General features: G+C 49.8%; 2 protein-coding genes across 2 annotated transcripts in view; both read left to right on the forward strand.

Moving 5' to 3' along the window:
• The window catches only part of LOC135506624 (uncharacterized), a 148,850-nt gene extending 143,384 nt beyond the window's left edge, over positions 1–5,466 (forward strand). The window contains exons 9-10 of the mRNA XM_064925947.1: positions 1,430–1,521; positions 5,153–5,466. Coding sequence (XP_064782019.1) covers positions 1,430–1,521; positions 5,153–5,256 — 196 coding nt within the window. The 3' untranslated portion in view covers positions 5,257–5,466. The remainder of the gene's footprint in view (positions 1–1,429; positions 1,522–5,152) is intronic.
• Positions 5,467–6,179: 713 nt separating this feature from the next.
• On the forward strand, positions 6,180–10,734 carry LOC135506625 (serine/threonine-protein kinase haspin-like). The gene is made up of 5 exons (XM_064925948.1): positions 6,180–6,187; positions 7,115–7,204; positions 7,531–7,673; positions 7,826–7,928; positions 9,272–10,734. The coding sequence occupies exons 1-5, from the start codon at positions 6,180–6,182 to the stop codon at positions 9,471–9,473; spliced, it is 546 nt and encodes a 181-aa protein (XP_064782020.1). The 3' UTR covers positions 9,474–10,734.
• The last annotated feature ends 5,614 nt before the right edge of the window (positions 10,735–16,348 follow it).

The following is a 16,348-nucleotide window of genomic DNA, read 5'->3' on the forward strand; positions in this document are numbered from 1 at the left end:
CTGTCTCTCTCTGTCGCCGTCTGTCTCTCTCTCTGTCGCCGTCTGTCTCTCTCTGTCGCCGTCTGTCTCTCTCTGTCGCCGTCTGTCTCTCTCTCTGTCGCCGTCTGTCTCTCTCTCTGTCGCCGTCTGTCTCTCTCTCTGTCGCCGTCTGTCTCTCTCTCTGTCGCCGTCTGTCTCTCTCTCTGTCGCCGTCTGTCTCTGTCGCCGTCTGTCTCTCTCTGTCGCCGTCTGTCTCTCTCTGTCGCCGTCTGTCTCTCTCTGTCGCCGTCTGTCTCTCTCTGTCGCCGTCTGTCTCTCTCTGTCGCCGTCTGTCTCTCTCTGTCGCCGTCTGTCTCTCTCTGTCGCCGTCTGTCTCTCTCTGTCGCCGTCTGTCTCTCTCTGTCGCCGTCTGTCTCTGTCGCCGTCTGTCTCTCTCTCTCTGTCGCCGTCTGTCTCTCTCTCTCTGTCGCCGTCTGTCTCTCTCTCTCTGTCGCCGTCTGTCTCTCTCTCTGTCGCCGTCTGTCTCTCTCTCTGTCGCCGTCTGTCTCTCTCTCTCTGTCGCCGTCTGTCTCTCTCTGTCGCCGTCTGTCTCTCTCTGTCGCCGTCTGTCTGTCTCTCTGTCGCCGTCTGTCTCTCTCTGTCGCCGTCTGTCTCTCTCTGTCGCCGTCTGTCTCTCTCTGTCGCCGTCTGTCTCTCTCTGTCGCCGTCTGTCTCTCTCTCTGTCGCCGTCTGTCTCTCTCTCTGTCGCCGTCTGTCTCTCTCTCTGTCGCCGTCTGTCTCTCTCTCTGTCGCCGTCTGTCTCTCTCTCTGTCGCCGTCTGTCTCTCTCTCTGTCGCCGTCTGTCTCTCTCTCTGTCGCGTCTGTCTCTCTCTGTCGCCGTCTGTCTCTCTCTCTGTCGCCGTCTGTCTCTCTCTGTCGCCGTCTGTCTCTCTCTGTCGCCGTCTGTCTCTCTCTGTCGCCGTCTGTCTCTCTGTCGCCGTCTGTCTCTCTGTCGCCGTCTGTCTCTCTGTCGCCGTCTGTCTCTCTGTCGCCGTCTGTCTCTCTGTCGCCGTCTGTCTCTCTGTCTCTCGGCCTCTCTGTCTCTCGGCCTCTCTGTCTCTCGGCCTCTCTGTCTCTCGGCCTCTCTGTCTCTCGGCCTCTCGGCCTCTCTGTCTCTCGGCCTCTCTGTCTCTCGGCCTCTCTGTCTCTCGGCCTCTCTGTCTCTCGGCCTCTCTGTCTCTCGGCCTCTCTGTCTCTCGGCCTCTCTGTCTCTCGGCCTCTCTGTCTCTCTCTCTCTGTCTCTCTCTGTCTCTCTCTGTCTCTCTCTCTCTCTCTCTCTCTCTCTCTCTCTCTCTCTCTCTCTCTCTCTGTCTCTCGGCCTCTCTGCCTCTACCTCTTGTCTCGATCAGATACTCTATGTAGAACTGCTAGGTCAATAGGTACTAGCACTAATATTAGTGTGTGTGTCCAGTCTCCACTGTGTGCAGGGCTGCTACCCTCCAAGCCTGCTAAAAGCCTGGGACTCCTTCAACACACAGAGAGGATCAGAGAATGACCGGCCAGGTGAGAGAGAACCCTGTACACCTGTCTGTCTCTCTTAACCCAGGGGGTGTCAAACATCCGGCCAGGTGAGAGAGAGAACCCTGTACACCTGTCTGTCTCTCTTAACCCAGGGGGTGTCAAACATCCGGCCAGGTGAGAGAGAGACATCTGTACACCTGTCTGTCTCTCTTAACCCAGGGGGTGTCAAACATCCGGCCAGGTGAGAGAGAGACATCTGTACACCTGTCTGTCTCTCTTAACCCAGGGGGTGTCAAACATCCGGCCAGGTGAGAGAGAGACATCTGTACACCTGTCTGTCTCTCTTAACCTAGGGGGTGTCAAACATCCGGCCAGCGTGTAGTTTCGGTAAAAGTAGATTTTTTTTCTTTTTGTCGGTTTATTTTCTCAATATAATTTTTAAATGACTAAAACCCAAACAAACTGTTTTATAAATGATACATGTTTGGCTAGTTTCAATAAATTGGCTAAATGGTCCACGGAGTCTTCATCAGATCAAGACAATTCATATTGTATTCAGATATTTATCTTGTTCAGGCTGGGAGCTGGCTAGCTCTATCTGATCCCCTTCAGTCTGGGAGCTGGCTAGCTCTATCTGATCCCCTTCAGTCTGGGAGCTGGCTAGCTCTATTTGATCCCCTTCGGTCTGGGAGCTGGCTAGCTCTGTCTGATCCCCTTCGGTCTGGGAGCTGGCTAGCTCTATCCGATCCCCTTCAGGCTGGGAGCTGGCTGGCTCTATCCGATCCCCTTCAGTCTGGGAGCTGGCTAGCTCTATCTGATCCCCTTCAGCCTGGGAGCTGGCTAGCTCTGTCTGATCCCCTTCAGTCTGGGAGCTGGCTAGCTCTATCTGATCCCCTTCAGGCTGGGAGCTGGCTAGCTCTGTCTGATCCCCTTCAGGCTGGGAGCTGGCTAGCTCTGTCTGATCCCCTTCAGGCTGGGAGCTGGCTAGCTCTATCTGATCCCCTTCGGTCTGGGAGCTGGCTAGCTCTATTTGATCCCCTTCGGTCTGGGAGCTGGCTAGCTCTGTCTGATCCCCTTCGGTCTGGGAGCTGGCTAGCTCTGTCTGATCCCCTTCGGTCTGGGAGCTGGCTAGCTCTGTCTGATCCCCTTCGGTCTGGGAGCTGGCTAGCTCTATCTGATCCCCTTCGGTCTGGGAGCTGGCTAGCTCTATCTGATCCCCTTCAGTCTGGGAGCTGGCTAGCTCTGTCTGATCCCCTTCAGTCTGGGAGCTGGCTAGCTCTATCTGATCCCCTTCAGTCTGGGAGCTGGCTAGCTCTGTCTGATCCCCTTCAGTCTGGGAGCTGGCTAGCTCTGTCTGATCCCCTTCAGTCTGGGAGCTGGCTAGCTCTATCCGATCCCCTTCAGTCTGGGAGCTGGCTAGCTCTATCCGATCCCCTTCAGTCTGGGAGCTGGCTAGCTCTATCTGATCCCCTTCAGGCTGGGAGCTGGCTAGCTCTGTCTGATCCCCTTCAGTCTGGGAGCTGGCTAGCTAGCTCTATCTGATCCCCTTCAGTCTGGGAGCTGGCTAGCTCTGTCTGATCCCCTTCAGGCTGGGAGCTGGCTAGCTCTATCTGATCCCCTTCAGGCTGGGAGCTGGCTCGCTCTATCTGATCCCCTTCAGTCTGGGAGCTGGCTAGCTCTGTCTGATCCACTTCAGTCTGGGAGCTGGCTAGCTCTATCTGATCCCCTTCAGTCTGGGAGCTGGCTAGCTCTATCTGATCCCCTTCAGGCTGGGAGCTGGCTAGCTCTGTCCGATCCCCTTCAGTCTGGGAGCTGGCTAGCTCTATCCGATCCCCTTCAGTCTGGGAGCTGGCTAGCTCTATCTGATCCCCTTCAGTCTGGGAGCTGGCTAGCTCTGTCTGATCCCCTTCGGTCTGGGAGCTGGCTAGCTCTGTCTGATCCCCATGCGTCTGGGAGCTGGCTAGCTCTATCTGATCCCCTTCAGGCTGGGAGCTGGCTAGCTCTATCTGATCCCCTTCAGGCTGGGAGCTGGCTAGCTCTATCTGATCCCCATGCGTCTGGGAGCTGGCTAGCTCTGTCTGATCCCCTTCAGTCTGGGAGCTGGCTAGCTCTATCTGATCCCCTTCAGTCTGGGAGCTGGCTAGCTCTATCTGATCCCCTTCAGTCTGGGAGCTGGCTAGCTCTATCGGATCCCCTTCGGTCTGGGAGCTGGCTAGCTCTATCTGATCCCCTTCAGGCTGGGAGCTGGCTAGCTCTGTCCGATCCCCTTCAGACTGGGAGCTGGCTAGCTCTATCTGATCCCCTTCAGTCTGGGAGCTGGCTAGCTCTATCTGATCCCCTTCAGTCTGGGAGCTGGCTAGCTCTATCTGATCCCCTTCAGGCTGGGAGCTGGCTAGCTCTATCTGATCCCCATGCGTCTGGGAGCTGGCTAGCTCTGTCTGATCCCCTTCAGTCTGGGAGCTGGCTAGCTCTGTCTGATCCCCTTCGGTCTGGGAGCTGGCTAGCTCTATCTGATCCCCTTCAGGCTGGGAGCTGGCTAGCTCTGTCTGATCCCCTTCAGGCTGGGAGCTGGCTAACTCGGTTATGGTTATACAGACCACTCCCCCTTTTCCACATTTATTTCTTTACATCCTTATTCTGGGTTAATCTACAAACAATACCCCAGGATGACATCACAATACCCCAGGATGACATCACAATACCCCAGTGTTAATGGGATTTTATATGTTCATATGAATTATTAGAATATTCCACCCTGAAACCATACGATTGTATGAAATTGATTAGAATCATGATGAAATTGATTAGAATCGTGATGAAATTGATTAGAATCATGATGAAATTGATTAGAATCGTGATGAAATTGATTAGAATCGTGATGAAATTGATTAGAATCACGATGACATTGATTAGAATCACGATGACATTGATTAGAATCACGATGACATTGATTAGAATCACGATGACATTGATTAGAATCACGATGACATTGATTAGAATCACGATGACATTGATTAGAATCACGATGACATTGATTAGAATCACGATGACATTGATTAGAATCACGATGACATTGATTAGAATCATGATGAAAGAGATTAGAATCATGATGACATTAGAATCATGATGACATTGGAATCATGATGACATTGATTAGAATCATGATGACATTGGAATCATGATGAAAGAGATTAGAATCATGATGACATTAGAATCATGATGACATTGATTAGAATCATGATGACATTGGAATCATGATGAAAGCGATTAGACTCATGAGGTTATTCTAATGATGTGTGTGGTTTTAGTCAGTAGAATTATACATGAAAGTGATGGTGGTTTTAGTCAGTAGAATTATATATCCGTGAGTGTAGTTTTTGGTCAGAGTGTATTTCAATATATCTGTATTATAGTATCTTTAAACAGTCTGATTCAGTGCCGACCTTGGCTGGGGGCCACTGAGAGCACGTCCCAGGGTCTCCCTGTCTTGAGGGAGGAGTGATTCTCACGGACTCCCTTAATCTTTGTCGACAGGGTAGCAGGACAGTGTGTGCGTAGGATACCTACTGGTTGTGTGTGAATCTAAGGAGTAAAAGGAGCCGTACAACAGACCAGCGTCCTCGTGAATAAACCTCATTGACTAATTTAGCCGCCGTCTGTTTCATTCTCTCAGATTTCTTCAATGACGAGCAGCTGTTTCTGATCCTGGAGTTCGAGTTTGGAGGCAGTGACCTGGAGAACAGTAATGGACAGGTGAGGAGACCTGGAGAACAGTAATGGACAGGTGAGGAGACCTGGAGAACAGTAATGGACAGGTGAGGAGACCTGGAGAACAGTAATGGACAGGTGAGGAGACGTGGAGAACAGTAATGGACAGGTGAGGAGACCTGGAGAACAGTAATGGACAGGTGAGGAGACCTGGAGAACAGCAATGGACAGGTGAGGAGACCTGGAGAACAGTAATGGACAGGTGAGGAGACCTGGAGACAAGTAATGGACAGGTGAGGAGACCTGGAGAACAGTAATGGACAGGTGAGGAGACCTGGAGAACAGTAATGGACAGGTGAGAGACCTGGAGAACAGTAATGGACAGGTGAGGAGACCTGGAGAACAGTAATGGACAGGTGAGGAGACGTGGAGAACAGTAATGGACAGGTGAGGAGACCTGGAGAACAGTAATGGACAGGTGAGGAGACCTGGAGAACAGTAATGGACAGGTGAGGAGACCTGGAGAACAGTAATGGACAGGTGAGGAGACGTGGAGAACAGTAATGGACAGGTGAGGAGACCTGGAGAACAGTAATGGACAGGTGAGGAGACCTGGAGAACAGTAATGGACAGGTGAGGAGACCTGGAGAACAGTAATGGACAGGTGAGGAGACCTGGAGAACAGTAATGGACAGGTGAGGAGACCTGGAGAACAGTAATGGACAGGTGAGGAGACCTGGAGAACAGTAATGGACAGGTGAGGAGACGTGGAGAACAGTAATGGACAGGTGAGGAGAGGAGAACAGTAATGGACAGGTGAGGAGACCTGGACAGGTAATGGACAGGTGAGGGAGACCTGGAGAACAGTAATGGACAGGTGAGAGACCTGGAGACAAGTAATGGACAGGTGAGGAGACCTGGAGACAAGTAATGGACAGGTGAGGAGACCTGGAGAACAGTAATGGACAGGTGAGGAGACCTGGAGAACAGCAATGGACAGGTGAGGAGACCTGGAGAACAGTAATGGACAGGTGAGGAGACCTGGTTCTGTTTGGTTCTCTACAGTATATCTGATCGGGTGTTTGGTCTTGTGATATGTTTATGAACATACCGAAACTCCCCTCCCTTCCTCTTCTCCCCCCTCCTCTTCTCCTCCTCCTCTTCTCCCCCACCCCTCCCTCTCTCCTCCTCCTCTCCTCCTCCTCCTTTCTCTCCTCCTCCTCTCCTTTCTCTCCTCCCATCCTCCTCTCTCTCCTCTCCTATCTCCTCCCTCCTTTTCTGTCCTCTCTCTCTCTCCTCCTCCCCCTCTCCCCCTCCCTCTCCCTCTCCCTCTCGCCCATCCTCCCTCTCTCCCCTCCTCTCCTCTCCCTCTCTCCTCCCCTCTCCTCTCCTCCCTCTCTCCTCCCTCTCCCTCTCTCTCTCTCCTCCTCCCCTCCTCCCCTCCCTCCTCTCCCCCTCCTCCCTCTCCCATCCTCCCCCTCCCCCTCCCTCTCCTCTCCCTCTCTCCTTTCTCTCTCCCTCTCCCTCCCTCTCTCCTCCTCCCTCCCCTCCCTCCTCCCCTCTCTCTCCCTCTCCTCCCTCTTTCTCCTCTCTCCCTCCCCTCCTCCCTCTTTCTCTCTCCTCTCCCCTCCTCCCCCTTTTTTCTCTCCCTCCCCCCTCCTCCCTCTTTTTCTCTCCTCTCCTCCTCCTCCCTCTCCTCCCTCCTCCCCCTCTCCCTCTCTCCTCCTCTCTCCCTCCTCCTCTCCCTCTCTCCTCCTCTCTCCCCTCCCCTCCTCCCCTCTCTCCCCTCCCCTCCCTCCTCTCCTGTCCTCCTCCTCTCCCCTCCCTCTCTCCTCCTCCCTCTCCTCTCTCTCTCCCCCTCCTCTACTCCCCCCCTCCTCCTCTCTCTCCTCCCCCTCCTCTCCCCTCCTCTCTCCCTCCTCTCCAGCTGGCGTCGGGTGATGGTGGCTAAGAGTATCCTCCATCAGGTGACTGCTGCTCTGGCTGTGGCTGAACAGGAGCTCTGCTTTGAACACAGGTCTGTCTAACCTGTCTGTCTGTCTAACCTGTCTGTCTGTCTAACCTGTCTGTTTGTCTGTCTGTTAACACCTGTCTGTCTGTCTCTTAACACCTGTCTGTCTGTCTAACCTGTCTGTCTGTCTGTCTATCTGGTAACACCTGTCTGTCTGTCTGTCTAACCTGTCTGTTTGTCTGTCTGGTAACACCTGTCTGTCTAACCTGTCTGTCTGTCTGGTAACACCTGTCTGTCTGTCTATCTGGTAACACCTGTCTGTCTCTCTGTCTAACCTGTCTGTCTGGTAACACCTGTCTGTGTGTGTTAGTAACCTGTTGTTCTGTCCTCAGAGACCTCCACTGGGGTAATGTATTGGTCCAGTCCACTAAGGAGAAGGAGGGGAGTTTCCTCCTCAATGGGACAAACCATTCCTTAGAGACCAGGGGGGTGAGCGTACGCATCATCGACTACTCCCTCTCCAGGCTCGAGATAGGTCAGTCCCTCTCTCTCTCTCTGTCTGTCTCTGTCTCTCTCTCTCTGTCTCTCTCTCTCTGTCTCTCTGTGTGTCTCTCTCTCTGTCTCTCTGTGTGTCTCTCTCTCTGTACCACTAACGTGTGGTGTGTGTGTGTGTGTGTGTGTGTATAGATGGTCTCACCGTGTCCTGTGACATCTCAGAGGATGAGGAGTTGTTCCAGGGCCATGGAGACCTGCAGTTTGACATCTACAGACTCATGAGACAGGAGAACGGGTACGTTGGGGTGGGGTGTTACCATGGAGACCTGCAGTTTGACATCTACAGACTCATGAGACTGGAGAACGGGTACGTTGGGGTGGGGGGTTACCATGGAGACCTGCAGTTTGACATCTACAGACTCATGAGACAGGAGAACGGGTACGTTGGGGTGGGGGGTTACCATGGAGACCTGCAGTTTGACATCTACAGACTCATGAGACAGGAGAACGGGTACGTTGGGGTGGGGGGTTACTATGGAGACCTGCAGTTTGACATCTACAGACTCATGAGACAGGAGAACGGGTACGTTGGGGTGGGGGGTTACCATGGAGACCTGCAGTTTGACATCTACAGACTCATGAGACAGGAGAACGGGTACGTTGGGGTGGGGGGTTACCATGGAGACCTGCAGTTTGACATCTACAGACTCATGAGACAGGAGAATGGGTACGTTGGGGTGGGGGGGGTTACCATGGAGACCTGCAGTTTGACATCTACAGACTCATGAGACAGGAGAACGGGTACGTTGGGGTGGGGGGGGTTACCATGGAGACCTGCAGTTTGACATCTACAGACTCATGAGACAGGAGAACGGGTACGTTGGGGTGGGGGGTTACCATGGAGACCTGCAGTTTGACATCTACAGACTCATGAGACAGGAGAACGGGTACGTTGGGGTGGGGGGTTACCATGGAGACCTGCAGTTTGACATCTACAGACTCATGAGACAGGAGAACGGGTACGTTGGGGTTGGGGGTTACCATGGAGACCTGCAGTTTGACATCTACAGACTCATGAGACAGGAGAACGGGTACGTTGGGGTGGGGGTTACCATGGAGACCTGCAGTTTGACATCTACAGACTCATGAGACAGGAGAACGGGTACGTTGGGGTGGGGGGTTACCATGGAGACCTGCAGTTTGACATCTACAGACTCATGAGACAGGAGAACGGGTACGTTGGGGTGGGGGGTTACCATGGAGACCTGCAGTTTGACATCTACAGACTCATGAGACAGGAGAACGGGTACGTTGGGGTGGGGGTTACCATGGAGACCTGCAGTTTGACATCTACAGACTCATGAGACAGGAGAACGGGTACGTTGGGGTGGGGGTTACCATGGAGACCTGCAGTTTGACATCTACAGACTCATGAGACAGGAGAACGGGTACGTTGGGGTGGGGGTTACCATGGAGACCTGCAGTTTGACATCTACAGACTCATGAGACAGGAGAATGGGTACGTTGGGGTGGGGGTTACCATGGAGAACGGGTACGTTGGTGTGGGTGGTTATCGGGGGGTGTGGGTGGTAACCTGTCTGTCTCTCTGTCTCTAACCTGTCTCTCTCTCTCCTACAGTAACAAGTGGGGTGACTACCAGCCCCACTCCAATGTGTTGTGGCTCCACTACCTGAGCTCCAAGCTGCTGACTATGACCTATAAGAGTCGAGGGGGGCGGGGCGTCAAGCAGGCCCGGTTGGACCTGCAGCGTTTCCACGACGATGTCCTCACCTTCCGATCTGCCTCTGACATACTGTACAACTGTGGCCTGTTCCAATGAGAAAGAGTGTGTGTGTACTGCCAAGTGGTTAGCAGGATGCTAAGTGGTTAGCAGGATGCTAAGTGGTTAGCGGGATGCCAAGTGGTTAGCGGGATGCCAAGTGGTTAGCAGGATGCCAAGTGGTTAGCAGGATGCTAAGTGGTTAGCAGGATGCCAAGTGGTTAGCAGGATGCCAAGTGGTTAGCGGGATGCTAAGTGGTTAGCAGGATGCTAAGTGGTTAGCAGGATGCTAAGTGGTTAGCAGGATGCCAAGTGGTTAGCAGGATGCCAAGTGGTTAGCAGGATGCTAAGTGGTTAGCAGGATGCCAAGTGGTTAGCAGGATGCCAAGTGGTTAGCAGGATGCCAAGTGGTTAGCAGGATGCCAAGTGGTTAGCAGGATGCCAAGTGGTTAGCAGGATGCCAAGTGGTTAGCAGGATGCCAAGTGGTTAGCAGGATGCCAAGTGGTTAGCAGGATGCCAAGTGGTTAGCAGGATGCCAAGTGGTTAGCAGGATGCCAAGTGGTTAGCAGGATGCCAAGTGGCTTTAGCAGGATGCTAAGTGGTTAGCAGGATGCCAAGCGGTTAGCAGGATGCCAAGTGGTTAGCAGGATGCCAAGTGGCTTTAGCAGGATGCTAAGTGGTTAGCAGGATGCCAAGTGGTTAGCAGGATGCCAAGTGGTTAGCAGGATGCCAAGTGGTTAGCGGGATGCCAAGTGGTTAGCGGGATGCCAAGCGGTTAGCGGGATGCCAAGCGGTTAGCGGGATGCCAAGCGGTTAGCGGGATGCCAAGCGGTTAGCAGGATGCCAAGCGGTTAGCGGGATGCCAAGCGGTTAGCAGGATGCCAAGCGGTTAGCAGGATGCCAAGCGGTTAGCAGGATGCCAAGCGGTTAGCAGGATGCCAAGCGGTTAGCAGGATGCCAAGTGGTTAGCAGGATGCCAAGTGGTTAGCAGGATGCTAAGTGGTTAGCAGGATGCTAAGTGGTTAGCAGGATGCCAAGCGGTTAGCAGGATGCCAAGCGGTTAGCAGGATGCCAAGCGGTTAGCAGGATGCTAAGCGGTTAGCAGGATGCTAAGTGGTTAGCAGGATGCTAAGTGGTTAGCAGGATGCTAAGTGGTTAGCCCTAGCAGTAGGCTATAGTACTGTGTAGGATCCAGTCGTAACCTTTTTTGTAGGTGTACTCTTCTTGTGAACAATATTTATAAACCCACAAGACTGTAATGGCTTTGTATTCTAAAATTAAAAAGGGGTTTCGTTATTAAACGTTGAAATAGAAACAATGTCCAAAAAGTTTTAGTGTCTGATTTTTTTATTTTTTCCGCCTCGACAAGGAAGTCAGAGTACAGAAATCTGTTACCCACCTAACTGCAGATCTGAACATAATAGCCTCAATGCTCACCGCTAAAAACAAAACAGTTGTCACAATAAACTAGCTCCCTGACGACAAGAAAATACCCGAGCCCTTGAAGCTTCCAGAAAAGTGGAACGGAAATGGCGCCACACCAAACTGGAAGTCTTCTGACTTGGAGAGACCGTATCGAGGAGTCCTCACTGCTACTCCACCATCCTATTTTTACAACTTAATTGAGGAGAATAAATTCAATCTGAAATAATGTTTTTATACTGTCACAAAGCTAACTAAAAAGCAGCATTCCCCAAGAGAGGATGGCTTTCACTTTTTTGTAATTTAACCTTTATTTAACTAGTCAGTTAAAAACGAATTATTATTTACAATGACGGCCTACCAGAAGGCAGAAGACCTCCTACGGGGGGATTAAAATAAATATAGGACAAAACACACATCACGACAGCACATGACAACATGGGAGCAACGCAATAGGACAACAACATGGTAGCAACACAACAGTACAACAACATGGTAACACAACAGTACAACATGGTAACAACACAACATGAAAACATTTACATTTAAGTCATTTAGCAGACGCTCTTATCCAGAGCGACTTACAAATTGGTGAATTCACCTTCTGACATCCAGTGGAACAGCCACTTTACAATAGTGCATCTAAATCATTTAAGAGGGGGGGGGGGGGGTGAGAAATGCACTTTGATCACGGCAGCAGTTTCCACAATGACCGGGACGGCTTGGTTCTGGGAAAACGGTTGTATGATAAACATTGGTTTCTTTGAAAGAATTAGGAAGGTACGCGTCATTGAAAATCATCTGAGACTTGATCAAGTTGCTGAGTTTGATTATGCACAAAAATTCAAAATGTAAAGCTCAAAGTACTTGGGCCTTAGATTCAATCCGTACTGCAGAAGAGCTGTGTTATATTAACATACATTTGTTTTTTTTTACTTTTATTTAACCAGGCAAGTCAGTTAAGAACAAATTCTTAATTTCAATGACGGCCTGGGAACAGTGGGTTAACTGCCTGTTCAGGGGCAGAACGACAGATTTGTACCTTGTCAGCTCGGGGGTTTGAACTCGCAACCTTCCGGTTACTAGTCCAACGCTCTAACCACTAGGCTACCCTGCCGCCAATTGAGCCGACATATGCAGCATTTACCACGAATGCGGTCTCCTCGAACACGGAAATATTGCCTTTAAAAAAGGTGCATAGCCCGAAAAGGGGCGATGGGATTGAATCTAGCCCCAAATCAGTGCTTTATAGGTACTAATTAGAGTTGTAAATAATATATTCCCTCTCCACAAGGAGGGCAAGACTCACGTCAAGAATATTACATATATACTTAGTAAGCTACGACATGAAATGTCAGGAAAAGCGAAACATTCATCACCATGAGATTTATTTTTCTTCTACGGTAAGTTACATATGTTCAGTCTGGCGCATTCATTGTGTTTATACAGCGAAGCTAAACTCTACCAGGGTGAGGTTTCACCAAGAGGAATCCCTGAGGTTAAATCAGATAAACCACCGTAAATCAAGATTTAAAAAAAAAAAATCATGTAAAAATATGAACTTTTTTCAATTTAACCAGGCAAGTCAGTTAAGAACACATTCTTATTTACAATGACGGCCTACCGGGGAACAGTGGGTTACCTGCCTTGTCCAGGGGCAGGACAACAGATTTTTACCTTGTCAGCTCAGGGATACGATCCAGCAACCTTTCGGGTTCATGGCCCAATGCTCTAACCACTAGGCTACCTGCCGCTCCTTAATGGGTGACTCGTTTCTTCAACCGTAGGAAGAAAGCTCTATTTCTAAGTGTTTACCCACCTGGCTAACTCAAAGATCTTCCTTTGTGAAATCCCACCCAAATATGCATATCAGTGCCTTCAGGAAGTATTCATACCCTTTGATTTTGTCCACATTTTATGTTACAGCCAGAATAAAACATTTATTAAATTGAGATTTGTTTGTCAATGGCTTAACCACAATACCCCAAAATGTGCAAGCGGAAATGTTTACAAATGAAAACCGAAATGTCTTGAGTCAATAAGCATTCAAACACTTCGTTATGGTAAGGCTAAATACATTCAGGAGTAAAAATGTGCTTCATTATGTCACATATTAAGTTGCATGGACTCGCTCTGTGTGCAATAAGTGTTTAACATTACTTTGAAATGACTACCTCATCTCTGTACCCCACACATACAGATAATTGTAAGGTCGAGCAGTGAAAAACAGATTCAACCACAAAGACCAGGGGTTTCTAATAACTTGTAAAGAAGCTCACCTATTGGTAGATGGGTCAAAAATTTTAAAAAAGTAGACATTGAATATTCCTTTGAGCATGGTGAAGTTATTCATTACATTCTGGATGGTGTATCAATACACCCAGGCACTAACTCAGTTGCCAGAGAGAAAGGAAACTAATCATGGATTTCACCATGAGGCCAATAGTGACCTTAAAACAGTTACAGAGTTTAATGGCTATGATAGGGGAACACTGAGCATGGATCAAACACATTGCAGTTGCTCCACAATACTAACCTAATTGACAGAGTGAAAATAAGGAAGTCTGTAGATGATGCATGTTTTGGAAAATTTGTATTATGTTTGTAACAAGACACTAAACTAATTACCTGCAAAATGTGTGGCTCTGCAATTAAATTTTTGTCCTGAATACAAAGTGTTGGATTTGCCCCAAACATAACACATTACTGAGTACCACTCTCCAGATTTTCAAGCATAGTGGTGGCTGCATCATGTTATGGCTATGATTGTAATTGTTAAGGACTGGGGAGTTTTTCAGGATAAAAAAGTAACAGAATAGAGCTAAGCACAGGCAAAATCCCAGAGGAAAAACTGGTTCAGTCTGCTTTCCCACCAGACACTGGGAGATGAATTCACCTTTCAGCAGGACAATAACCTAAAACCATGGCCAAATCTACACTGGAGTTGCTTACCAAGAAGACAGTGAATGTTACTGAGTGGCTGAGTTAGTGTTTTGACTTAAATCTACTTGAAAATCTATTTCAAGACCTGAAAATGGATGTCTAGCAACAATCAACAACCAATTTGAGAGCTTGAAACATTTTGAAAACGAATAACGGGCAAATGTTGCACAATCCAGGTGTTGGAAGCTCTTAGAAACCAGACAGACTCACAGCTCAAAACAACATGGTAGCAACACAACATGATAATAACATGGTAGCAGCACATGACAACATGGTAGCAATGTAACAGCAGGGTAGCAACACAACAGGACAACATGGTAACAACATGACAATATGGTAGCAACACAACAGGACAACAACATGGTAGCAGCACATAACAACATGGTAGCAACACAACATGGTAACAGCACAACATGACAACAACATGGTAGCAATGACAACATGGTAGCAACACAACAGGACAACATGGTAACAGCACAACATGACAACAACATGGTAGCAATGACAACATGGTAGCAACACAACAGGACAACAACATGGTAGCAGCACATAACAACATGGTAGCAATGTAACAGCAGGGTAGCAACACAACAGGACAACATGGTAACAGCACAACATGACAACAACATGGTAGCAATGACAACATGGTAGCAACACAACAGGACAACAACATGGTAGCAGCACATGACAACATAGTAGCAACACAACATGACAACAACATGGTAGCAACACAACATGATAAACAACATGGTAGCAACACAACATGGTAGCAACTCGTTCCTCGCTGCAGCGAACTGAAAAGAGGAGCGACCCAGGGATGTGTGTGCTTTGGGGACCTTTAACAGAATGTGACTGGCAGAACGGGTGTTGTATGGAGGATGAGGGCTGCAGTAGATATCTCAGATAGGGGGGAGTGAACAGGTGTTGTGTGGAGGATGAGGGCTGCAGTAGATATCTCAGATAGGGAGGAGTGAACAGGTGTTGTATGGAGGATGAGGGCTGCAGTAGATATCTCAGATAGGGGGGAGTGAACAGGTGTTGTATGTGGAGGATGAGGGCTGCAGTAGATATCTCAGATAGAGGGGAGTGAACAGGTGTTGTGTGGAGGATGAGGGCTGCAGTAGATATCTCAGATAGAGGGGAGTGAACAGGTGTTGTATGTGGAGGATGAGGGCTGCAGTAGATATCTCAGATAGAGGGGAGTGAACAGGTGTTGTATGTGGAGGATGAGGGCTGCAGTAGATATCTCAGATAGGGGGGAGTGAACAGGTGTTGTGTGGAGGATGAGGGCTGCAGTAGATATCTCAGATAGGGGGGAGTGAACGGGTGTTGTATGTGGAGGATGAGGGCTGCAGTAGATATCTCAGATAGGGGGGAGTGAACAGGTGTTGTATGTGGAGGATGAGGGCTGCAGTAGATATCTCAGATAGAGGGGAGTGAACAGGTGTTGTATGTGGAGGATGAGGGCTGCAGTAGATATCTCAGATAGAGGGGAGTGAACAGGTGTTGTATGTGGAGGATGAGGGCTGCAGTAGATATCTCAGATAGAGGGGAGTGAACAGGTGTTGTATGTGGAGGATGAGGGCTGCAGTAGATATCTCAGATAGGGGGGAGTGAACAGGTGTTGTGTGGAGGATGAGGGCTGCAGTAGATGTCTCAGATAGGGAGGAGTGAACAGGTGTTGTGTGGAGGATGAGGGCTGCAGTAGATGTCTCAGATAGGGGGGAGTGAACAGGTGTTGTATGTGGAGGATGAGGGCTGCAGTAGATATCTCAGATAGGGGGGAGTGAACAGGTGTTGTATGTGGAGGATGAGGGCTGCAGTAGATATCTCAGATAGGGGGGAGTGAACAGGTGTTGTGTGGAGGATGAGGGCTGCAGTAGATGTCTCAGATAGGGAGGAGTGAACAGGTGTTGTATGTGGAGGATGAGGGCTGCAGTAGATATCTCAGATAGGGGGGAGTGAACAGGTGTTGTGTGGAGGATGAGGGCTGCAGTAGATGTCTCAGATAGGGAGGAGTGAACAGGTGTTGTGTGGAGGATGAGGGCTGCAGTAGATATCTCAGATAGGGGGAGTGAACAGGTGTTGTGTGGAGGATGAGGGCTGCAGTAGATATCTCAGATAGGGGGGAGTGAACAGGTGTTGTGTGGAGGATGAGGGCTGCAGTAGATATCTCAGATAGGGGGGAGTGAACAGGTGTTGTGTGGAGGATGAGGGCTGCAGTAGATGTCTCAGATAGGGAGGAGTGAACAGGTGTTGTGTGGAGGATGAGGGCTGCAGTAGATATCTCAGATAGAGGGGAGTGAACAGGTGTTGTATGTGGAGGATGAGGGCTGCAGTAGATATCTCAGATAGAGGGGAGTGAACAGGTGTTGTATGTGGAGGATGAGGGCTGCAGTAGATATCTCAGATAGGGGGGAGTGAACAGGTGTTGTATGTGGAGGATGAGGGCTGCAGTAGATATCTCAGATAGAGGGGAGTGAACAGGTGTTGTATGTGGAGGATGAGGGCTGCAGTAGATATCTCAGATAGAGGGGAGTGAACAGGTGTTGTATGTGGAGGATGAGGG

The sequence above is a fragment of the Oncorhynchus masou genome, chromosome 20, assembly GCF_036934945.1.
Source record: "Oncorhynchus masou masou isolate Uvic2021 chromosome 20, UVic_Omas_1.1, whole genome shotgun sequence".
NCBI classification, from domain to species: domain Eukaryota; kingdom Metazoa; phylum Chordata; class Actinopteri; order Salmoniformes; family Salmonidae; genus Oncorhynchus; species Oncorhynchus masou.

Coding starts and splice junctions, on each gene's coding strand:
- LOC135506625 (XM_064925948.1), top strand. Junction 7,205..7,530: donor GAGCTCTGCTTTGAACACAG/GTCTGTCTAACC, acceptor TTCTGTCCTCAG/AGACCTCCACTGGGGTAATG. Junction 7,929..9,271: donor CTCATGAGACAGGAGAACGG/GTACGTTGGGGT, acceptor TCTCTCCTACAG/TAACAAGTGGGGTGACTACC.